The 27,165-nt window shown below is 35.6% G+C and overlaps 1 protein-coding gene across 3 annotated transcripts in view; it reads left to right on the forward strand.

Annotated features, from left to right (window-relative positions):
• LOC131875427 (putative UPF0481 protein At3g02645) overlaps positions 1-18,746 on the forward strand; it is a 126,412-nt gene extending 107,666 nt beyond the window's left edge. For all 3 annotated transcript variants that reach the window (XM_059219670.1, XM_059219672.1, XM_059219671.1), the window contains one exon: positions 17,168-18,746. In XM_059219670.1, coding sequence (XP_059075653.1) covers positions 17,168-18,646 — 1,479 coding nt within the window. In that variant the 3' untranslated portion in view covers positions 18,647-18,746. The remainder of the gene's footprint in view (positions 1-17,167) is intronic.
• The last annotated feature ends 8,419 nt before the right edge of the window (positions 18,747-27,165 follow it).

Consider the following 27,165-nt stretch of genomic DNA (forward strand, 5'->3'; position numbering starts at 1 on the left):
GTTTATGGTAGACAAAATCATTTTTCTTTTTATTCTAGTACTCATAGGTCTTATGGGATTTTGGATTATATTCATTCAAATGTGTTTGGTCCTGTTAATGTTCATTCAAAATCAAGATCTGTGTATTTTCTCTCTTTCATAGATGACAGTAGTAGGACATTTGTGTATTTCCTCAAAAGTAAATCTATTAAATTTTCTTGCCAATTTAAGGAATTCAAAACCTTCATTGAAAATTAAACTAGTAAAAGAATTAAGTGTTTGAGAACTGACAATGGTGGTTAGTATAATTTGGAAAAATTTGATAGGTTATATAAGGACCATGAGATTGAAAGACATAAGAGAACTCCATACACCCCACAAAAAATGGAGTTATAGAGAGGATGAACATAAAGCTAATAGAGAGTGTTAGGAGTATGTTGAGTGATGTTGGGCTCGAACAAAAATTTTGGGTTGAATTTTTAGCCACTGCATGTTATCGAATTAATAGATCTCCTACTCCAACACTAGTTGAAAAGACACCCATGGAGGAATGGTGTTGTAAGAATCCCTCAGCGAAACATCTTAGAGTCTTTGGTTGTGAAGTGTATGCACATCTACCAAGTGAGAAAACTTTAAAAATAGAGAACAAGACAATTAAGTGTATATTCATTAGCTATGGTGTCGGTGTGAAAGTATACAAGCTTTGGGATCTAATTTCAAAGAAGGTTCTTTGAGGTAGAAGTATGATATTTCATGAGTTGAAACCTTCCACAGTTGATTTGCACCCAAAAAAGAAAGAGAAACAAACAAGGGAGGTAATTTAGGTATCACCTACTTTGAGAAGAAATGAACTGTGCACTTCTTGTTGGACACAAGATGCCATTGAGAGGGGAGGTGAAGAAGTGGTTTCCAAACTTTAACCTCTTAATCCTAAGAGTGTGTACCCATTAGCAGATCTAACCCAAAGTAAACATACTAGTAAGATAGGGGAAGACAACAAGATGCAAGCACACACAAATGCACATCACATAACACCGGTATATATGAAGAAAACCCAAGATGGGGAAAACCTTGGTGAGAAATGCTGCTAGAGTCTACTGCTCCGATCCAGCCTCACAATCAAAACAATGTATTACAACTTTTAGGGCACCAACCCAAGGAGTACCAACCCCTGATAGTTTATGGGCACGAACCCAAATGAGCACCAACACCCATACCGAGGACCAACTCAGTGATTACAATGCATAATATCAAAAGAATACAAAAGTTACAACCCAGATACAAATGAATTTGTAACCACTTGAAATTGATTCCTCTCTATCAGTGTGACTCCTCCTCAACCTCACCGGTTCAGTCCGCTGCTCTGCTCTCTGCTATTTCTTAACTCACTCTCTCTTCATGTTCCTCTACACAACCTCAACCTTGTTTGTCTGCTTCTAACTCTCTCTTTCTTTGCCCTCCTTAGCTTACCGCTGCTACACTAATGGTTTGATGAACAATCAATCTCTATACTAGTTATCGGCTATTCTACTCACCAATTTAGCCTTGCTCTCCCTGTCAGATCTCCTCTGCAACACACTCTTTACTCTCTGCTCTTTGCTACCTCTCTGCTAGTTCCAACTCCACCGGTTCACTTGTCTAATTCACTCTTGTAGCTTACTGGTTACTCAAACCTTACCGGTTGAACCCTTGTTAACCCCTGTCACTGGTTGTATATCCCTTGCTGGCTCTTTGCTTCATATGTTTAGATACTTGACTCTTCTCAGTCTTATCAGCTCTCTACTTTGCTTAGGATCACTCAACTCCACCGGCCAGCATCAATCATCTTCAATCTTCTATCTACTGATTTATATCCAAGCTTTCCCGCCAAAGTGACAATTCGAACTTGGCGCGTTAGGGTTTTTCACTGACCAATGAGGCATACCATATCCAATCAAATCTCATTCGATCATGTCTCAGAGATTATTGCCTGCACATCACCACCAATGTCATGCCTTCCAATACACATCTTCCATCTTTGACAAACACGACCCTATTTTTAGACCTACTTCGATCAAATGCCATAAATATCTGAGCTATTTCCTTCGAAAAGTGAGCACAAGGATTGGATCATCCTACCTTGATCAACTCACCAATCTACCCCTTCAATCTTCTTCGAGTTGCGAACCCTCTGCAACTAATCCATGAAATACAGAGTTGACATTAATGTCAACCAACTGCCAACTACCTCACCGACATAATATTTCACCATCCTCTATATGCTTGCCACTTCAACTCCATGTGGCATCTCTATCAGTATCCATCTCATCTTAGATCTTTGTGTCGGTTCAGATAGGATCACCGACCAATCACTCAACTGGTCCTCTAACCTTACCAGTACATCATACCTTGCCAGTTAACCATCTTGCCATACAGTCTCCTATACTACCGGTCATCACCCTTCTAACCAGCATTAGATATCCATGGTGAGTCATCATGTACTTTACCACCTGATTAGGAGCAGTCCACTTTGCCTCTTGGCTCTTTGCTACATATTGGTAACCACCTTGTTTACTAGTTGACATGTTTATGCCTTCATATAAGTAATGTGCATGATATCTTCATGCCATCAACCTCTAGATGCTATGCATCTATGGAAAAACCATTTCACCATCTACATCCCAGTCACTCCATGTGTGCAACTATAGAGCCTCATCTTTTTTTAACTGGTTCTCCTCTCAATCGGTTTGCAAAGGTGTCAAACTCATCATCTCAGGTCTTCCTTCTCTATCTCGATAGCACATCATGCCTTCTCAAATGATCCAGTGGTCATCTCTGATCTCAAACTCTGGAGGCTTCCTCATAATCCACATTGGTCATCTGATCTATGCAACCAATCACCTACCTTTTCTTACTCTGACTATCTTATACCAGAGATTCATGTTGTATGCCACGTATTATGTGGGATAAGCAAGGTATTACCACATATCGGTAGGATGAGTAGATAGTTGCACTCCAACTGCCAAACACCTGTAGAGGAGGATCTTTGTCACCTCTCGGTATTAATGTGACTTCCCTGTCATAGAGAAGATGCAACTTCAACTAGTAGGAGTTGTGATAGTTGACATCATACTAGCATATCGATTGCATAGTTGGCCCTTCATTAGTTCATACTGCAACCAACTCTACCGGTTACAAGTTTGCCGGTTCACATCACTCATCGGTCAAAGCCAATACATCACTTACTAGTTGATATGAGCAATGCTTACTCATTGGTGAACACCAATCATGTATACTAGTTGACACTAACTTGTATACTAGCTTGTTCACTGGCTTGTTCACTGGGTACCGGTCTCTTCTTACCCAACATCATTTTGTACATTCACTGATCGATGACTCTAACTTGCTTACCAGTTCACAACACTGTCCAGTCTACCAGTTGACATCAATGACAATACAATGTCAATAATCTCCCCTTTTGGCATTTATGTCAACCCATGTAGTATCCGGTATAGGTATACTATAGGCTCTCTGCCCCCCTTTGACAACAATGGCAAAGGGTCTTGACATCCGGTATACTGCAAGATCTTTCTCCTCCTTTTCTATTGGTACTGCAAATATTATCTCACCCCCTTTCTACTAGTTGCTTCTTCCCTTTTGACCACTATTCTCTGCAACCTTTCAACTAGCAACACTTGAAATGGAGGACCCAAAACACCAACACACATCAATTGTGTATATCGGTCTGATACCAATTGTTCTTAAGAATCAAATGTGATTGTACTATGAGTGCTGCCAGTTGATACCAATTGTTGATGCAGGCACTGATACCAATTTGATATCAATGATACATTCTTCCTCTATGGGGGTTTCTCTGACACCAATCTATTGAAAGCAATCAAATATCTATTTGACATATTCTCCCCATGTGTAGGTAACTCTCCTTTGTCAACTTTCCCTGTATTCTAGTCGACAGTTCCTTTCATTCGGTGTCCTAGTTGTGATTTTGATTAAGTAAAAATTGAATAGCCATTGAAAGATACCACAAATAAGAACCGATGAGCACATCCTGAGGTCTCATCCTTACCTGTGTAGAAGAAAATACACTTGATCTCCTCCTGTGTAAAGTGTATCAGATACCAATCATAAGATATGACTGTGAGCTCTCCCTGAACCACAGATCTCTGGTCTTCTTTTTTCTGTCAGGTCTTAAACCAGTGCATAAATTTGCAACTTGTATTGGTCAACATGTGCATGCAAAACCTATAAATAGTCTTTCATCTCCATGACATCCATTCCACCTTTGTGACATGATCTTACCTAACCACAATGCCAAGTCACATTAACTTCATGTCAACAATCAAAACGGTTAACATCATGATGTCTCATACACATGGAGTGTACCACTAGTCCAACACACTATCATTTTGGACTTTCCTAATATCACTAGAGACATACTTTCAACTGTCCAAGCCATAGGAGCCACTGCAATACTACCAGAATTTACACTAACTTGCATATTTTGCTATACCAGTTAATATCCATATCGACACCACACTTCTTATACCAGTTTGTTCTACCAGTTCAATATCTCCATCGGACCAACTTTTCCATCAGCCTACGTCCGCTTGTGTCAAGTGCCTCTGATCCCAATTACAATTTGAACTATCCATTGACACAAGTATGAGTGTGTAGTCAAGGCAGTAACCACACACACTTGTATCTCATCTTTTTCTTCTTACCAACAGTAATTTGTCTTCTCCTTTGTCCTTATCAAGCATGTGGGTAAATAATGTGTTCAATATGTAACTCCCCTTGTGGTCCTGCATCTCATTTAAGCCTTAGGAGATAACACTTGTGCATTGAATGCATAGTGTCAGTCCTTGGTCATGTTCTCTTCCTTCTTCCTCCATATCTTCTTGATTTCTTTCCTTCTCTCACTTGCAGCTTTTGGAGCTGTATTGATCTTCTTTTGCTCATTTTCCCTAGCTCTACAAACATTGTTGTAGTAGCATATAGCATCCATGCCATATGAATGAATGGAGGATCTTCTATTAAACCAATCTATCCCTCTTATTTTGATCATACCATTGTAGCTAGCTATTGGTCTCCATGGATTCCTTGGTTGTTTAGGAACACTTCTCCTTTCATTCCATGCAGGTCTTTGTCTCTCTGTCTCATATCCTCTATAATTTCTTCCATACTGAGGATGATTGTTATATCGACTTCCATGTGACTAAAATTTCTTCCTGCATTGATGACTTTTATGGCCAAATCCATTGTAGTTATAACATACATAGTTTACTTTTCTAGGAGCAGCAAATGGATTCTTGTTGGCACAACTGAGAGTAAGCATATGCATGTTTATACATTTTAATTTCTTATGCCCGTATGAATTACATATCTTGCAAACTAACTTGCTATTCCTAGGACAAACACATTGTCTATTACTAGGCCTCATTTTACATTCTTCTACTCTATGGCCATATCCTTTGCATGCAAAGCAGTAACCAAGGAAGGAAGATTTATAACTTACAAACTTTTTCTGCCATGCATAAGGAGATCTTACCAATTTAGCATCTCCTTTTCTACTTCTCTAGGGACCTGTCTTGGGTTGTCCACTCTTAGCAGTCCTTTCATTTAATCCCGTCTTCTTCCACACTTGCTTTGTCTTGTAGGCAGCAGCATCTCTTTGTCTTCTACTAGTGGAAGATCTTTTAGGTTGTCTTCTTCTCAAGTTCTTGCTACCGATGAGGCCATCTTCCATCAGCTTACCTTTTCCCCTAAGATCTGTATTATTCCTTCTTGCAGCAACGGTCTTCTTTAGCTTTACGTCTTCACCAGTTGTGGTTAGATCAACCTTCTTCTTGGGAGTATTTCGGATAGTGAAGGTCTATCCTTTGTTATCTCTATTAGAGGAGACAAACAAAATGTCTTTGTGGGGGACATTCTTGCTGGCGGAGCACTCACCACCACCACAACCTAAACCTTTGGTATCCTTGGAGTGTTTTCGTTGATTCAACATTTTGTCCAATGCCTCAATACTGCCATCATACTGGATCCTTACTTGGAGCTCATCTTGACATTTTTCAAGGTCTTTCTTGAGATTCTCCACTTCCTCATTTAGCCTCCAACACTCTTTGTCCTTGGCCTCTGGTTCTGATGCTAAATCTTTGCATCTACATGTATTTGTATCCAAGTCTAATTTGGATTCCACATTCACCTCCTTAGCATCATCCACTTGTGCTTTCAGATTAGCAATAGCTAACTCTAACTCTTGAATACTATTGACCAACTGGTTTTGTTCCACTATAGTGGCATTCTTAAACATCTTGTATTCTTTTCTTACTCTACTAAGCTCCTTAAGTGCATTTACAAGTTCTCCTTCAAGATCTACTTCAACTTCTTCTTCTCCATCTTCTTCGTCACTGCCAAACAGGTCTTGTCGGTGGGATTCATCTGCATTATCACTTTGAGATGTGTGCATCTCACTTTTTATCTCTTGGGCCATAAAGAGATGAGTTTCCTCATCACCAATACTACTGCAGCTGTTGACAGATCTTCCCCTATCATCTACACAATCATTCTTTTTTCTTTCACAAACTGACCCTATAATTGTAGGCTCATTTTCATAGAGCTTTTTCAATTTGTCCCACAATCTCTTTGTTGATCTGCACTTATCCACTTTTGAAGTAACATCATTGAATAGTCCACTGAATATAGCCTTCAGGCTTCAGCATTACATTTAGATCTTCTTTCTGATTCAGAACTTGTGGGAGGACTAACATTACTAGGGAGACCATTTACAACTAACATCCAAATGTAATACCCTACGGAGGACAGTTAGACTTCCATTCTACAACTCCAAACAGAATAGTTTGAACCATCAAACACAAGAGCTGAGATTAACTCAAACTTAACCATTGTGTCCTAATACCAAAATCTACCCAAGTTGGAGACCTCTTATCTAACTGAGAACATAGGCTCTAATACCAATTGATGAACACAAGATGCCACTAAGAGGGGGGTGAATCACTGGTTTCCAAACTTTAACCTCTTAATCCTAAGAGTGTGTACCAGTTAGCAGATCTAACTCAAAGTAAACATACCAGTGAGATAGGGGAAGACAACAAGATGCAAGCACACACAAATGCACATCACATAACACCAGTATATACAAGGAAAACCCAAGATGGGAAAACCCTCAATGAGAAATGCTTCTAGAGTCTACTGCTCCAATCCAGCCTCACAATCAACATAATGTATTACAACTTTAAGGGCACCAACCCAAGGACTACCAACCCCTGATATTTTATGGGCACTGAGCACCAACTCAGTGATCACAATGCATAATATCAAATCAATGCAAAAGTTACAACCTAGATACAAATGAGTTTGTAACCACTTGCAATTGATTCCTCTCTGCCGGTGTGACTCCTCCTCAGCCTCACCAGTTCACTCCACTGCTCTGCTCTTTGTTAGTTCTTAACTCACTCTCTCTTCCTCTTCCTCTACATAGCCTTAGCCTTATCTATCTACTTCTAACTCTCTCTTTCTCTACCCTCCTTAGCTTACCACTGCTGCACTACTGGTTTGATGAATAATCAATCTCTATACCAATTATCGACTATTCTACTCACCGATTTAGCCTTGCTCTCCCTATCAAATCTCCTCTGCAACACACTATTTACTCTCTTCTCTCTGCTACCTCTTTGTTGGTTCCAACTCCATTGGTTCACTTGTCTGATTCACTCTTTTAGCTTACCGGTTACTCAAACCTTACCAGTTGAACCCTTGTTAACCCCTGTCACTGGTTATATATCCCTTGCTGGCTCTTTGCTTCATATGTTCAGATACTTGACTCTTCTCAAACTGATCAACTCTTTACTTTACTCAGAATCACTCAACTCCATTGACCAACATCAATCATCTTCAGTCTTCTATCTACCGATTTATATGCAATCTTTCCTGCCAAAGTGCCAATTCAAACTTGGCACGTTAGGGTTTGTTCACCAACCAATGAGGCATACCATATCCAATCCAATCTCATCGAATCATGTCTTAGAAATGATTGCCTGCACATCACCACCAACGTCGTACCTTCCAGTACACATCTTCTATTGTTGGCAAACACGACGCTACTTTTTGACCTATTCTATCAAATGCCATAAATGTCTCAACTATTTCCTTCGACAAGCGAGCACAAGGATTAGATCGTCCTACCTTGGCACATTAGGGTTTGTTCACCAACCAACGAGGCATACCATATCCAATCCAATCTCATCAAATCATGTCTTAGAGATGATTTCTTGCACATCACCGCCAACATCATGTCTTCCAATACACATCTTCCATCGTTGGCAAACATGACCCTACTTTTTGACTTGCTTCTGTCAAATGCCATAAATGTCTCAGCTATTTCCTTTGATAAGAGAGCACAAGGATTAGATCATCCTTCCTTGATCAACTCACCAATCTGCCACTTCAATCTGTTTCGATCTATGAACCCTTTGCAACTAATCCGTAAAATAAACAATCAACATTAATGCCAACCAACTACCAACTACCTCAGTGTCACAACATTTCACCATCCTCTACATGCTTGCCACTTCAACTCCACATGGGATCTCTGTCAGTATCCATCTTAACTTAGACCTCTATGTCATTTCAAACAGGATCACTGACCAATCACTCAAATGGTCCTCTAACCTTACCTGTACGTCATACCTTTCTGGCTAACCATCTTGCCATACAGTCTCCTGTACTACCGATGCATCACATTTATCGGTCATCACCTTGGTGACCAGCATTAGATATCCATGGTGATTTGTCATGTACCTTACCACCTGATTAGGACCATTCCACTTTTCGTCTTGGCTCTTTGTTTCATACCGGTAACCACCTTGTTTATCGATTGACATGTTGATGCCTTCATACTAGTAATGTGCATGATATCTTCATGCCATAAACCTTTAGCTGCTATGCATCTATGGCAAAACCCTTTCACCATCTGCATCCCGATCACTCCATGTGTGCAACTACAGAGCCTCATCTCCTTTTAACCGGTTCTCCTCTCAACCGGTTTGCAAAGGTGGCAAACTCATCATCTCAGCTCTTCCTTCTATATCTCGGTAGCACATCATGCGTTCTCTGGTGATCTTGTGCTCATCTCCGATCTCAAACTTTGGAGGCTTCCTCATCATCCACATTGGTCATCTGTTCTGTGCAACCAATCACCTGCCTTTGCCTACTTTGAGTATCTTATCTCAGAGAGTCATGTTGTATGCCATGTATATTGTGGGATAAGCAAGGTATTACCACATATCAGTGGGATGAATAGACAATTGCACTCCAACTTCCAAACACCTGTAGAGGAGGATCTTTGTCACCTGTTGGTATTAATGTGACTTCCCTATCATAGCGAAGATGCAACTTCAACCAATGGGAGTCCTGCTAATCGACATCGTACTAGCATACCAGTTGCAATTTTGACCCTTCATTAGTTCATACTGCAACCAACTCTACCGGTTACAATTTTGTCAGTTCACATCACTCACCAATCAGAGCCAATACATCACTTACTGGTGAACACCAATCATGTATACAGGTTGACTCTAACCTGTATACCATCTTGTTCACTAGGTACCTGTCTCTTCTTACCCAACATCAGCTTGAACATTCATTGACCGATGACTCCAACTTTCTTACCAGTTGACATCAATGACAACACAATGCCAACACTTCTATTGGACTTGATGATGAGGAGAAGTCAATTAGTTATGAGGGTTCTGAAAAAGAGAAAGAACCCCAATCTTAGCAATTAAGGAGGTCTACTTGTGATAGGCAACAACTTGATAGATATAGTTATTAACTAGAAAGTTTTTAATATTCTTTGTTCGATTCTACTTGCATATTTGTTTTGATTTCTAACATTGATGAGGCTAGCATTGCTAAAGAGGATATGTGAATGCATGATGTACATTCTTGGATAGAAGCCAAGGATATGGGAATGCATGATGTAGATTCTTGGATAGAACCCATGAATGAAGGAATGTTTACATTGAAGAAGAATGCTACATGAGATCTAGTACCTTTTATTGAAGGATGGAAACTAGTTGGATGTAAATGGGTGTTCAATAGGAAATTGGGTCAAAATTGTAATGTTGAGAGGTATAAAGCACAATTGATCATGAAGAGGTATTCTCAAGTGGAGTGAATTGATTATGGTGAAATGTTCTCTTCTGTAGCTAAGTTGACATCCATTCGGTTCTTGTTTCACTTATAGAAGCTTATGACATGGAAGCCGAGCAAATGGATGTGAAGACGATGTTCCTTCACATTGATTTGTGGGAGAAAATTTGCATGTCATAGTTAGAGCATTTCATTAAAAATGATAAATAAAAACTCATTTATAAGTTGAAGAAATCTATACGTCATTTGAAACAACCTCCTAGAATGTTGTATCAAAATTTTAATGCCTATGTGTGATCTTTGGGATTTTTGAGATATGACTAATCCTAGTAGGGTGCATTGGGAGGTAGTTAAGAAATTATTTAGGTTTTTTAGGTTGTAGCATCATAAATTGCATCCCCATTCAAATTTCTTGTTCAACTAGGCCTTATTTTATCATGCATGGCTTTCCACATTCAATTGTATTCATCACAACCCAATTCAACATATCATTCCTCCATCTCCCCCTAATTTAGAACCTTAGGTCCCAATTTGTCCCATGAGAACACGATGGGTTACTACATTGCCATAGCACTTTACCGCCCAACTGCAAAACATTTATGCTTCCATGGAGTTCTTCATGACATGAAGAACTATCGACCCTATGCAATGATGCCTAATGAATCAAAACTAGTAGATGATTCAATATTGTGCAAATTGGTGTAACTACAATCTAATATGATGTTGTATCAACACTAAGATATGGACAAGATTGAAAATGAAATGATTAAATTAGGAAGCATGTACTAAGAAATCAACAAAACTTTGGCCAAAGATCTTTTAGGGCTGACCATTAGCAAATGATTTAAAGCAGTGACTTAAACTCTCTAGAAACTCACCCTTCTCTTTTGATCCATATTTGGCACCCATCCAAACAAACACATAATACATAATGAAAAATCAATAATACATGAAAAGCCACAAAATCATACATGAGCATACATAGTCACTCAAAATTATACAAGGACAATCAAGAGCAATCAAGAGGACATAAGAGTAATTAGTAGCGCACAAGGGAATAATATTTCATATCCAACATAATTCTTCCTCACAATTTTGAAGAATATTTTTCATAACCCTTTTAGAATATGAGGCTAATGTATTTGTAAACTTGTTTTGTTCTGGATAATGTATGCCTTATCCTACTCTTCAAGAAGTGAACTATAGTAAACATCATCAATTTACAAACTGTCATTGACCAAATAAACTAACATCATTATGTATAAATGTTCTCAACAATTTTCATATAATAATATTTCTTAACTATGAACTAGAAAACATAATTAGACTTACACCACAATAATGCACATAAAATATCATGAGGCGCACATGAGCATACAAACATTTAAACAGAATTCATGAACACATAAGAAAATTCAAAAGCACATAAAGCTTAAAAGGCTTTATTATTTACATATCCACTTATCTACTCCACAAGATTTTTAATAAAACTCCAATCACGATTGTGTTGAGATATATACTTAAACCAATCAGCTATTCAATAAGGGGCATATATAAAGCCTCCTAAATATATCCAAAACTTTAGTGTTCTTATCCAAGACATACTAACTCAATGTTAATTCTATAGACCAACTACCCTATTCAACCCTTCAATCTAGGTTTGATTACTCTAGGTTATTTTGTTAGAATTAACATAAAAGTTAGAGTTTATCTAAATTGTACATCTATGGACATAGAGACTTCTATCACTAGATATATAATAATATTTTCCATTCAATTCTTCATTCAGACCAAGGAAGATAATATGAGGTATTAGGAATTCTTTACCATTCTAACAAGTAGGTTCTAATCTAATCATAACATAACACAACACAATTTTAAAAGAGTTCAACATCATTAAAAATTATTTATGATGTTTATCATACATAGTCAATGAGCTCATACTTATTATGATCCCTATTTTATAAGGTTGGACTCTGTATTTCCTAAAATAAGGTGAACTATAGAGCATCCTCTAAGATGTTTATGTATGACTTAACTAGTATTTAGTCAAGTGACACAAGCCGCTTCTCATAACAAATCTTAATTTGAATAACATGTCATAAATTATAGGTCCTCTTAACATCCTTCACACAAATATTAAGATATAGAATAATAGGAAGGCTGGTAACATAATTTAATATCCTTAAAAAGCACTCAATTGATTTCCTAACCAATTTGATATTTATCTCTAAGGCAATTTTTCCACTCCAATGTTGAGCTCCCTTTTTATTTTTTTAGGAAACATTTTAATTTTAATAGAGGTTATCAACTAATAATCTTCTTGAGAATTCTAATAAGATATTTACTATTTAGGACCATATAATGACCTAAGATGGTAGAAAGCTAAGTATTTCATGTTCATATCTAATATCTTGTTTATAATGGTTATATGTCGAATGACTTTGATATAAGATGTTATTATCTATATTCTATCCAATATAAACATTATTATAAAATATTATCTATTTCATTCTATAATAAATAAAAATAAATTAACAAATTGATATATTTTCAAACTCTTTTTAGTGACCTTTAAATAAACTTAGGTATATTGCTCTAGTATATCACTAGAAAGATATTCCAAGCCTTTCACTTGTTTCCTGAAGTAGACGATCCACTCTCGTGATAAGAAATTTTTAATTCCCTTACAAAAATTAGAATAAAGAGTAGATTGAAGCTTTCCATTGAAACATTAGATCATAAAAAGGAAACTGAAATGATTAGAGGAAATGAAGCAAAGAGCATGACAACATAACTTGTCCATATTTCTCTTTTTGTACCAAAATTGCCGGCAACGCCTTCAACTTTAGTAATTTATTGCTCATACATTCCATCAAATATTGACCACATATTTGATGCCAGCATTAGGTGATCGAGAAGTATCTGAAGACATAAAAATAGGAACAAAGTCCAAGTTTTAAGATACCAGGTCTAGTATTGATACTGTTGGCGTAGTACATTAGTATTTAAGATAGTTTAGATAGTTTAATTAACAAATAGTTAGTTAATGGGAAATAGTCAATGTTAAGCAATGTAAGAAAATCTATTTGTAACCATCTATTGAATCTATTAAATATCAAATTCTGTTTTATATTTTTATGTCTTGTGTTCACAGATAGAAAGAAAAGTCGAGAATTTTAGTATGTTCTGGTTTCTACACTGCATATAAATTCTTCTACAAGTTTATTGTATAAGAAATTGTTCTCAGAGATGTAAACCATTTCCATCTCTTTTTTACACAGACAAAGATCTTGTGTAGATTACCGGTGCTACTAAACGATAATCTGAAAAATAGGCTAGCACTATATTAATGTGCGTTGTTCATATAACCAGTAAAAATGAAGGAAAACTCATCAATGAATAAGGAATTTTTTTTTTCCAACGTTGCAGTTACAATGCATAACGTGGATGCAAAGGCAAGGCACGTGATCTGTTTGTCAAAATGCGTTAATGTGACAACCTTATTTAATGCAATGATTGCGGAATGTGCACAGAATGGTTTTGTTAAAAATGCTTTAGAAACTTTCCACCAAATACGTCTAGTAGTTATAAAGCCAAATTCTTCGCCAGTGTTCCGATTTACTCTCCTTTCGAATGTGAGGTAAAAGAGGCATACCGATTTCTAGTGTAAAAGACCATACTTAACTGTAAATACTGTTTGGAAACTATTATGCAACAGTGAAAGGATGTTCACATATCTCCACTTACCATTACTCTAATCATGGAGATTGACCACAATATGGTGCGATAGTATAATGACTGTTTTGCCAATTCAATAGCTATCTCATATAAAAATGCCTTGGAATTCATAAAGAATGGTGTGTCAAAGTTATGTATTTACATTGAGTTTGGAATTAAAAAAATTTGAATCCTAATACTTGGTGTATATCAATTATTTCCTAAGCTCTACTCTTTTGGGAACTCAATTTTGAGTAGTGCTGAGTTCAGAGGTGTTTACACGAGTAAGGTGAGGCTTTTGAACTAAGGCAGATAATTTAGCCCCAAAAAAAACTATCTTATGGTACGAATAACTATCTTTTCCTATACTTAGCACAAGCTTTTATCTTCTTTATAACAAAATAAGTAAATGTTGTGCATGTCCACTGTTTTATTCAATGTGTGTAATTCAAAATTTATAGCCATGATTAATTGGTCGATGAAAATGGAATCATTTAAGAATAATGAAACACTGAGATTTAAGTACCATCTATTAATAGAAAGACATTATTCTTGCGTACCTGGCTCATTTGACAGCAACTTTCTTAATTCAGCCATTATAATGTATCCTATGCTTTCCCTTCAGTGTTCCCAAGGATTCCACGTATCATTCACCTCTCACAATAATGAGAACCTCTTTCACATATTGTTGCTAGAAGGAAGACAAGAAGAGTTTAATGGCCCCCTTATTGTGCCAATGACTTCTTCAATGTCCTGCTTGTAGATCTTTCTCAGAGATCTGCTTCTGGTATATATTTAAGTGCAGATCTTCTTCTCTCCCTTATCACCCCTCTCCTCACTTTCTTCAACGATTACTTCCCCTCCATGTGTGCCTAGATAAATACGATTACTTTCGTACTTATTGTTTCCAAATAATAAATATAATTTATAATCATTTTATTTATTAAATAAAATAAATAATTAATTTAAGAAATTAAGGGTTATAACATAATGGATATGTTTTCATGATGTTTGGTAGTGCTATAAGTTGGATTAGTAAGCCATAGGTTTTAGCGACTTTGTTTATTATAGAAGTAGAGTACATGGTAGCTACTTATGCTTGTAAGGAAGTCTTTTGGCTTAAGAAATTGTGTTCTAATTTTTGTTTTGATGTAGATCAAATTAGTATTTGTTGTGATAGCCAAAGTGCCATTTATTTAGTGAAGAATTCTAGTTTTCATGCCATAACAAAGTATATTGATGTACAATTTTATTTTGTTCGTGATATGGTGGAAGATGGAGAAGGCTGATATTTTGCCAAACGTTGTTGATGCATTGATGAAGCAAAAGAGCATTGAGAAGTTTAGATGGTGTTTTCATTCTATGGGCCTTGGGGCCTTGAGAAGATTACAAAATTTTGACTCTTGACAAATGTTTGACACCTAGGAGAATGTTGGTATTAAGGTGTCTCAACCTTAGAGTCCAAACATGTTGGATCTCTTCTATGATAGTCTATTGTGTATGATAGGTTGGATGTCATCTAAGAGGCTTTTATGTCAATATTAGTAGATTTTCACAATCCATTATAATGTCTTTGTGAGCTTTTGGATTTGATTGTGTGAGTGTTTTTTGCATCGACGTTTTAGATCACACTTTGTGATCCATCATCGGGATGAGAGCAGAGAGCACAAGGAGAAAATGGATAATGTTGCAGACCAGACACATTAAGAAGATGTGGAAAGAGAGATTTTGAGTGTACCAAGTTAGGACAAGTGGCAACTCAAGAAAGGAATAAAATAAAACATAAAATTAAAAAGTTGAAAACCAAATTGAAAACAACAAGATAAAATGAACCAAGATCACAACACTAAATGGAAATATAAACCACAAGAAAATAAGACAACAAGACAAACAAAAGACCAAAAAACCTATATATATATATATATATATATATATATATATATATATATATATATATATATATATATATATATATATATATATATATATATATATATATATATATATATATATATATATATATATATATATATATATATATATATATATATATATGCATGTATGTGTGTGTGTGTGTGTGCATGTGTGCGTGTGCATGCATACATACATACATACATACATATATACACACACACATATACACATACATATTTTTATATATTTATTTTATTTGGTCACTTGTTTGTCTTGTTGTCATTTTCTTCTTGTGGCTTTTATTTCTATTTAGTGTTCCGATCTTGGTTCATTTTATCTTGTTGTTTTCAATTTGGTTTTCAACTTTTTACTTTTTATGTTATATTTTATTCCATTTCTTGAGTTGCAACTTGTCCTAATTTGGTACACTCACACTCTCTTTCCACCTCTTCTTAATGTGTCTGGTCTGCAACATTATCTATTTTCTCCCTGTGCTCTCTACTCTCATCTTGATTATGGATCTTAGAGTGTGATCTGAAATGTTGATTGAAAAGAAAAGCTCACACAATCAAAACCAGAAGCTCACAGAGAAAGGCTTTTATCCCTAAAGAGCATTGGCTCTAGGTATTGTATTGCAATTGTTGGTTGTTGCTAATAATACAATTGAGTCTAACTTTCGGAGTGTGGGTTTCTTCCCAAAAGGGTTTTCCCAAGTATATCTAGCATTGTTAGCTTATTTGTTTAAAATCTGATTTTGATTGTGTTTATTTAATTTGTAGCAGTTAAGGGTTTCTAAGAATTTTTTTGGATCATCTCGCTTACTAGATTTAGCATTTTGAAGCATTTATTCTGCACTTAACTTCCTTTCAATCATTTTGGATTTCACTTATAATCTTTGGTAGTCACTAGTTGAAATGATTTTTTTTTGTTTGTCAGATTCATGCAACTATTATTGTCTCATATTTCACATACTTTATTTGGTCCTTTATTTGTTGAAAAACTTTGATAATAGATACATTTTAGAAAAATATTTTTAAAATACATTAACAATATCATTCTTAAAAAAACTCATCCGTCACTATGATCTCTCTTGACATATTTTACATATATTTCTTAAAATATACATATGCCTTCAACCTTAAACATTAATATTAAATATGATTGAATGTCGAGACTTTCTTTTGAATATATTTAAAAAAAAAAAGATTACTATCTAAGTCGGTGGAATTATTTGGTACATCCGTCACACATTTTTGCTAATTTGTTTGTGTTATATTGTTCCCTAATAGTGTTTTATGTCTTTGCTGCTATATAACTAATTACAAACTAGTAAGGGCGTTGTTTCGTTTCTCTCGCTAACAAACTGTTGTCATTTCCAATGCAGATACTTCCTGTAGGCGACGAAAGGCAAAGAATTAAGGCTTCAGGTGTTAAATGGCTTGGCCACGTAAAGCGCAAATTAGATGTTCCACAAGACGTGGCGAAACTGGCTGAGAATGTTTTCATATATAAGGTCCCTAGATCCATAAAGGATTGTAAACCAGAAGCATATGCTCCTTTGGTTGTATCTTTAGGACCTTACCATCACAACAGAGAACCCATACTATCTTCAATGGATGAACTCAAGGTGAAAACAGTTCAGAAAATGTTACAAACGTTCAAGAAAGATGTTGCAGAGTTGGTTGAAAAGATTGGTGAGTTAGATACTGAAATCAGAAAATTCTACGAAGAAAAAATTCATTATGATAAAGAAACACTATCCTATATGTTAGCAATGGATGCATGCTTTATTCTTGAATTCTTCAGCTCCAGGAGAAAAATTAAAGATAGTAACCTAATTTTTGGAGATTATCATCACCATAATACAGTGTACCGGAATATAGTATATGACTTTATGAAGGTGGAAAATCAAATTCCTCTAGTTATTCTAGAAACGGTACTCAGTTTGGGGTATGATGATCCAAGTGATCAGTTAAGTAAGCTGTTGATTGTCTCCCATCTATTTGAAGGATATCCTTTCTCGTTTTCGGCACCAAAGATTGAACATCGATCAAAACTGCTGGAATATATCAAGCCCAAATATAAAATTCCTGGAGCACGCCATCTACTGGATCTGTATAGAATGGTGATTAAAAATCTGTTAGAAGTTTCAAGTCTTCAATCAGCTCGCACCCCAGAAACCACAAGGCTTTCAAAAATAGCCACAAATCTTTTAAAAATAAAAGATAGATATTGTCGATGGCCAATGAAGGTACGACGAACTCGTTCGTTGCAACGAGGCCCCAGCATGGGTACACCAGGTACGCGCCATAACATCAGGAACTTTACCCCCAGTGCCAAATTATTATTCAAGGTTGGTATCAAATTTGAAAAAGGCAAGATAGCATTTGAAAGGAGTAGGTTTGGAAGCAGTAAGCTTTGCCTCTGTCAAATAATTGTGGACGACAGCACAGAAATATTATTGCGGAACTTGATGGCTTATGAAGAGTGTCTAAGGTGCTCATGGTCTCCGACAGAGACGGTAATTTCGCAATATGTTATTTTGTTACAAAATTTAATCGATTCAGAGAAAGATGTCTCAGTACTGAGAAAAGCTGAAGTAATTTATAGCGAGTGCTGTAGTGATAAATATGTAGCTCGCATTTTCAATGATATTACGAAAGAAATCACATTTGAACCAAGTAAAGTATTGGATGAACTGAGGAAGGAGGCGAGAAAACATTATGACAATAGATATAAGGTATGGATGAGCCAGATTAAGGAAGAATATTTCTCCAAGCCATGGTCGCTTCTCTCTTTTCTGGGGGCCATACTTATTTTGGGTTTGACCATTCCACAAACTGTGAACTCTTTTAGGCATTAAAGTAGAATTATTTATATATCGATGTAATTTGTATTAGGATGTCCACTCAACACACCCAAGTCCGAAGGAATAAGACTGAAAACCTAATATTTCCATCTTACGGGATGCTCTTGAATCCTTATAATTTTGTTGTTTTGACACGGTTTAATCGCCTTCGTTTAGCCGAGTTATTTTATGTCTTAAGAATTTAGCACAATACTAATCTTTCATCTTACAGTGTTGCTTTAAATCGCTTTAGATAATTACTTTCAATATATTTTACAAAACCTTCTGTGAGATTAATTTCGTGCAAATTTTCTTATCATAAGTTACAATAAAATTTTATCTATTTTGATCAATGTCTTGAAAAAACCACGAATTTCAAAGAAAAAATCTATATGCAACAATATTTTCATCCTAAATTTTTTACACGTTTAAATTTCGAATATATTTGTTGTCAAGATGTCGAGTGCGTGTGGATGTCATAAAATATCATTAGTTGAAAGTTCTTAAACTTATGATTTCATATTATTATTTTGTTAAAATTGTATGTCTATTTTTAAAATGTTTTAGGTATCTTTATATTAAATTTTACATTATATATTGTAAGTGGTAAATTCTTACATTAAATTTGATTTTTTGATTTGTTTATACTTTAATTATAATTTAATTTTAGGAATAGGTCTTCATTATTATGTGTTTCATTCATAATTTATTTAAGTCATTCTCTGTGTGTGAATTTAGTTTTCAGATTTTAAAATTAAAAATAAAATTTAGATCTTACAACTCTTTTCCTAATAGTTATTGTGAATCAACCTAGTGTATGTTTGTACACTATCTTGTTATATTTATAGACATTCCCTATCTATTATGCATGTCTTATGTTTAAATCCCATAGAGGATAACATTCAAACTAGAACAAAATCAAAGTATTATATATCATCATAATTATAGTGTCAACTTGTACCATTATCTTAAGAATATTGCATGCTTCTTGATTCTTTTTCACCACCATTAAATTAATCCACCATGGGGCTTGATTTTAAGAGAACAAATCTTTGCACAAGAAGTTCCTAAATGATGTCACTAACACCACCTCATTCAAAATAGATGCACAAGAGGCTAGGGAACATACACAATCTCTAGATGGTCAACCATTATTTTAGAGTCTCTATCAACAATAAATTTTGGCAAGTCATATGTAACAGCACATTTTAATCCCCACTAAACAAAAAGAGCCTCAACATCATTATTTGTCCTAAATTCTACATGTTTTACAAATCCATCTATTAATTATCCTTTATCATCTCTAATTACTCCTCTAGCACTAATCACTCCAATATTGCCCTTACTACATCCATCAAAAAATAATTTGACCCATCCTTTCTCTATTTTGCACAATTTAATGTTTAGCCTCAAGAGTCTCCTAGATATTCTTTTCTTATTTATGTTGTAGCTAATTGCCCAACAATATTTTATTAAAGGTTCTAAATTAGTAGGGAACTAAAAAGCATCCTAATGTTTCAAATGGTTAATGTTTTCTCTAGTCCTAATTTTTATGATTTCAAAGACCTCATTATTGATTTTAGTTTCCTCTCTAAAGATCCTACTATTTGTTTCTTCCCAAATTCTCCAAGCACTAAAAGGGCAAATTTGGTTCCAATGGTTGAAGGGGCATTATCTTACCAATTTTCTATGGATGTTCTAATAGTGATAAGGTTAATCCAATTGACCTTAAGAGACGAAAACACTTCTTCCTAGACATCTCTAACAAACCTATAGCCCAGTAGTGGTTGGTCCATCTAGTCCTCATCATTCCATTACAAAACACATTAGTAACCATACTAATACCATGTTTAATAAGATTATTAGTAGTTAAGATTTTGTTATGGTGGGACTTTACCAGAAAAGGATTCATCTTTTGGTTCACTTTATTATTACATACCATACTCCACTTAATTATAAGTCACCTAGGGTCCTTATCCATCAAGTAGTAGGCTGAGAAATAGACAAATGGGCAGATGGTGAAGGCCCCCCCAAATAGCTTCATTTTTTTTGTTTAAGACAAGAAACAACAATCCCCCGATTTTTTTATGAACTGATTTCTAATAAACTCTTGTGTAAAGAGGTGGGAAGGAGAACCCTTTCATTTTGACTGCCTTCCACTCCAACCAATATAATCAAACATCATTCTACCATAGTGTTGAGTTAGGATATGTTTTAAAGTAGTTAAAGTAGGTATAGATTCCAGTACAACATTCTTGATCCATATATATTCCCAAAAGTTGATGTTTCTACCATTCCCCACATGCCCATCTAATACCTTGGTGTATGTTCTATTGTATTCAAAATATTGTTCCAGATCACCAAACCCTTGGGTAGTGAGTGGGAGAAAAATCATCTTTACTTAGTATTTAAGCAATCTTCATCCTATAATTTTCTTTTGACAAGAGATTCCACCCAATCATAGCTCAGAGGAATTTATTAAAGAATTATAACTTTCTAAGCCCTAATTTCCCAAGCAATGTCAATTTTCAAATCATGCAAAATTTAACTAGTGTCATCCTCTTGTTTCTCTCAACCCCTATCCATATTTTTTTTCTATGTTTTGGCTATGAAGGCAAGGATTTTGAATAAAGATAAATAATATGCAAGAATATTTTGAAGAGAAACCTTTAGGAGTTGGTATTTTTTAGACTAACTAAGGATCTTACCTTTCCATCCTACAATATTTCGTTGCATTCTTTTCATAATACTAAACTAGTAGTTGTTAGAAATATTTCTAGTTGCAAGAGGTAAGCCAAGGTAGGTAGTAGTAAGAGACTCCTTTTGATATCCAAGGAAGTAAAGGACACTCTTTTTATAGTTGATACGCTATCCTGAAACATTGGCATACTTGTTTACCATTGCCTTCCATTATTAAGCTTCTTAAATAGCTAAATGTCCAAAAAAGATACTATCATCAACAAATTTTGGTGTAGGAAGAGAAGGATAGAGGTAGTGACTTGTAATGCTTTAAGGATTTTTTAAGAGGAATGTTTATCAATTTTCCTACCCAACACCTCGACAACAATAATAAATAGGTATGAAGAGAGAAATTCACCTTATCACATACCTCTTTTATTAGGTAAGAAGCCCATGGGTATACCATTAACCTAGATTAAAAAACTTAGAGTGGAAACACATTATTTAATAAGTTTAATCATTTCTCATATGGGGATCTTGATTTAAATGCTTTTATTGAATAGACCTATATTTTTTTAGTATGGATCTCTCATGTGTTAATATTACTATAAATTTTTAAAACTTCTTGAGTACATAGACCTATCTATATTTTACCTCATTATTAGATAAATTTATTTTCTATATTATGTCAATAGACATGACCAATTGGTTGAGAGAAGTCTTTTCTATTAAAGGAATTGAAGCAGTTAGACACTACATTCACACTATCAATTTATTCTCTATTTCAATGATTTTATCGATATGTAACTACACTTAAATTATTAACTAAGTGTGTAGAATAATTCCTTTGTGAGTATTAGCCTAGCTAGTGTACCTGTCATATGTAAAATTCATCTTATTCAAAACAATCAATTAGAATCAAAGGGAAATCATGAATCCCTATCTAATCAAAGAATTCTAACAAACTAACAATGAAATAACACAATTGAGCAAAATAGGAATTAAAATAATTCAAATCAAACTCCCTATTCCAAGATTGCATATGGCTTCCATTGCTCTTCTCTTCTCTGTGGTATGATGGCTCTCAGATATTGCGCTGGTAACCTGCAAGTGACACAAAGATTCAAAGTTCATGATTGTTGAAAATGGAGATTGAATGCTCATTTTATAGATTTTTGGAGAAGATTGATTGAAAGGAGGAACACATTGATCAAGAGGTGGAACTCAGGTGAGCTCAAATGAAAATTGATAGTTGAACTGCTGACTGTAGGAGTGAAACTTAATAGATTGAATAGATTAATTGAGTCAACTGATTGAGAAAAAGCTAACTAAAGGAAGAAAAAGAATGATTGGAGGAAATAAAGAGGATGACAAAGAGAGCTTAATTTAGAAATTTAAGCTAACTGAAAGATGAAAATAGAGACTGGAGAGATAAATTATTTAATTAATTAATTACTTTAATTAATTAATTTAGCATGTGCTTGCATTTAGACTTAGATTTTCAATTTAATCTTTGCATGAGATTTTAATTCAAATAATTTAATTTATTTTAATTCAATTTATCATTTGAATATATTTAGAACTTGACTTTGATTTTCAATTTGATTTTTCAAACCATGCACATGTAATTGAATTTGGAAGAAATTAGAAGAAATAAGAAATTAAATGAAATTAGAATTTGAAGAACTAGAAGAATTGATTAGTTAATTAAATAATTTAAAGAAACTATTTAATTATGCAGAAATGGAATTTAATTAAATAATAAAGATTATTTAATTTAAAGGATTAAATCATAATGAATTAAAAAATAAATATTTAATTAATATTTAGAAAAGGCTTGATGATTAGATGATTAGAGATAGAAATTGAGAATTAATTTATTTAAATAATAAATATTATTTAAATTGGGGAATTAACCATAATTAATTAAAGAATAAATATTTAATTTATATTTAGAAAATGGTTAAAATGATTAAATGATGAAAGAATAAGAAATAGAATAATTAGTAAAATGATGAGGAAATATGAAATTAGAAGAATAAGATTAATTAGCTTAATTAAATAATTAAATAATTATTTAATCAATTAGAGGAATAATTAGTACATGATCAATGAGACATTTTTAGGTGTCTACATTTGCCCTTCTTTCAGACAAAGTCAAAACGACATTGTTTCAAAGAAAACAAAAAATTCTGCCCCAGTATGCCTTGGTACTGCTGTATAGTGTAAATATGCCCCCTCGGAAAAGGTGGTCGGAAAATTCCAAAATTGAGACCATGTTTTCGATAATAGTGTAACGAGAAAGCGTGTGAAATTTAGTGCGATTTCGAGATCATTTGAGTAGGCTACGAGGTGTCAAAAAACCTTAATTTTGAGCTATAAATAGAGATTTTTAGGTTTTCATTTGCTCATTTGCACTTTGGTTGTTTCCTAGTTTTCTCTACAATTTGTGTGCTTTTATCTGAGTATTTGATCATCATGGCTGGTTATAGAGCTTGATTGCATCTGTCTGACCGAGTACGTTCATATCAGAGACCTCCTGGGACTGGCGGCATGGTATTTTTCCAAATTTTTCTTGATTTTTTGCTTATTTTTTGCTATTTTTAAAAAAAAATTCCATGATCAATTTTTGCATTGGATTACGTATTCGATTGTTGATTTTTACGCATAAGTGTTAGCTGTACCGCAAACGCTTTTACTATTACGCATGCGTCTTAAGTGTTACACATTAGTATTAAACATGTTGCATTCGTGTATATCTTTATGCATTAGCTATAAACGTCACACAAGAGTTCATTTCATTACGCATTAGCTTTAAACATCACACAAGAGTCATAATTGTACCACATTTGTCATAACTATCATGCATTCATTGTATGTGTAATTTTTGTCATGCGTTTTGAAAATATTTTTTTGATTTTCGTGATTCGATATCTGATATTTTCAACATTTTCTCATTGCAAGAGAACATTGGAGTGTTGTACTACCGACAAAGCAGACCAAGTCGACTTGATCTTCGTGCGGACTTACTTGATGAGGATATTGAGCATATTCGACAACTTGGTCTTTATCATGTTTTACACTTGCCTAAGGTTACGGCCAATAGGGCCATGATTATAGTTTTGATAGAGAGGTTGCATTCAGAGACTTGTTCATTCCATCTTCTGACTGGTGAGGCATCCATCACATTAGAGGATGTATGGTGTATACTACATATTTTGATTCATGGTGAGAGAGTTGTGTATGACCATGATGGTGGCATTGCAGGATTATGCGCACTTTTTGAGTGTGAGATTCAGGACTTAAAGATGAGTGACCGTTAGGACATCCCTTGGACCCGATTAGACTATGATGACCTGACCATTGTGTTATGCGGTGTTGTCGGTGGTTTGCTATTACCTGACAGACGAGGTCATGGGTTTCCAATTGGATGGGGCACAGTTCTCCATGATATGATTGTTCATCGTCGATTGTATGCTTGGGGTCCTTGTCTACTTGCCATGTTGTACTATCAGATGCATGGTATTATGTATCTTAGATACCATTCTATCAGTTGTGGTGTGACTTTGCTTTAGACATGGGCATGGGAGCACATTTCTATTTCTAGGCCTGTCATTCATGTAGATTTGCAGCCTAGTGAGCCTTATGCTTTCAGGTACATAGTAGGTATCAATGTTATGGGCCTGAGATGCTCCCTGAGAAGACTATCCTAGAAAGGTCTGCCTACCCCTCAACCATCTCTTGCTCTTCCGGGATTGAGGGATGCCACCCTGTTGGCCCTGAGACTGCTTCGGTCTCGGTGGCTGTTGTTGCCCACCCTTGGTGGGTGCCTGAGGACCCCTAAAAGGTGCAGCAATATGGGACTAATTCCCTCTACCTCTAGATCCACTAAAAGGATCACTCCCAATCTGAAGTCCAGACTGGCCGCCATGAGCACAGCTGAGGTTCTACTCTACCAACCTGGCTTTCACCATGGCTACCTCTACTGAAGAAGGCTCAAAAACTCTCACTCCTCCATTGATGCAGTTATTAAGACCCCTCACAAAGTATTGCACAAGCATAGCCTCATCATTATCAATCCCGACATACTGTTTGAGCTCATACAACTTGTGCTCAAACTGATCCATTGACAACCCAAACTGGTGCAGAGCATAGAGCTCATCTGCTTGTGACTACCTCCACTAGGGTGAGAGGAATCATGCCCTGAACCTCTCCAAAAGGATCTCCCAAGATGCGGTGTTAATGCTCACATCGATCCTCTCCTACTCTAATCTCCACCAGATAGATGCGAAGCTCTCAAGATGCATGATCACGCATCTCACCTTGGTGTTCCTATTGTAAGGATACATAGAAAAACACCAGTCTAAACTAATAAGCCAGGTCTCTGCCTCAAGACCTGTACCTTTTCCATCAAAGAAGGGAGGATTGGACCTTATCAGGTCCCGCACGTGCCCTAAGATAGCTGGATCCGGGTCCGCTAGGACCTCTCTCCTTCTAGGAGATCTCTCTCTCTCTCTCTTTGGAATCCCCTGAAGTGACTCCTCTACTCGGCCATGGATAGGCTGATCCATCTTGGGTCTGGGGCCTAGTCTAGCTAGCACCTCCTGAAACATCTTACGCAACTCCTCCCTTTTAGAAACTTGCTCTACTGAAGGCGGTTCCTCTTGATGAACTGACTGATCTCTATCCACACTCGCATGAGGGGGTGGTGGCAAAGGACTATGGCGGTCAGAACCTCAACCCCTTCCTCCTCCTCTGCCTCTGGTGCAACCACCAACACGGCCACCTCCCTTGGCTTTCCTAGCCATGACCTAACACTGCACAAGAGAAAAAGGTTCAGATCAAAGGCAAAGAAAGACATAAGGAAGTCACACCACAAGACCTACACAAAAAGGTCAAGGAAAATGGGCTCACTACAAACACAGAGTACCTAGTGTTGAAACATGGGCTCTGATACCAAATGTAATGCCCCGCTAGGAACCCTGCAGGAAGACCCACAACAAGGGTGATACAATTTATTTTTTAAAGTATAAACATCATAAGTGCATTTACACAACATGCACGATAACACAAGCGGAAGACTTACACCAGAATTCCTTAAGGGTTACCAACGAAGAATTAACTTCAAGGATAAATTCCACAAAACCAAATATCCACATATGCATCATTAACTCAATGATCACAAGAAGCCATAAGCAAATAAAGATTCATCATAGAAAGATTGAAAAGATACAACATAATTTCCACTTCAATAAGCATTTACTAACATCATCAAGGAAACTTGATAAAAACATCCAAACATAGGATTACATTGCTCTTCCAATACATAGCTTCTCAATAAACATAAAGGATATATCTCATCCATTTACAAGGTTACATTGCATATACCCAACACATTCTTTTTCCCAATTCACTATTGCAGTTCAACTTGCATTTCACATAAACTTCAATGCTCTTCCCACTTCCAAAACTCACCTCTTCCTCCCCTCTTACCACACAATCACTTCCATCTCATTCCCCCCTCCCCCCCCACCTTCTTATTACTTAGAATCCTCTTTTAAAATCTATTCATCTTTACCCCACACCTCTCTTCTATGTGTTGTCCCCATCCTTTTGCATTGGCTCTACTATATACCCCTACGTTGCTTCTTCTCTCTCATTCATTAATGCATATTCCCATTAATCTATAGTTGGTCATCCAAAAATAGCCACTGCCCTTCCAATATTTATTGTCTTTTAGTCTTTTCCCATGGCCATTATTATTAATTATGCCTTCTCCTAAATTCTACCATTCCCTGTAATCTTATTAATGCTCTTCAGAATAGTGTAGAGAATCATTAACGACACCCTAAGAA

The sequence above is a fragment of the Cryptomeria japonica genome, chromosome 4 (genome assembly GCF_030272615.1).
Source record: "Cryptomeria japonica chromosome 4, Sugi_1.0, whole genome shotgun sequence".
In the NCBI taxonomy this organism is placed as follows: Eukaryota; Viridiplantae; Streptophyta; class Pinopsida; order Cupressales; family Cupressaceae; genus Cryptomeria; species Cryptomeria japonica.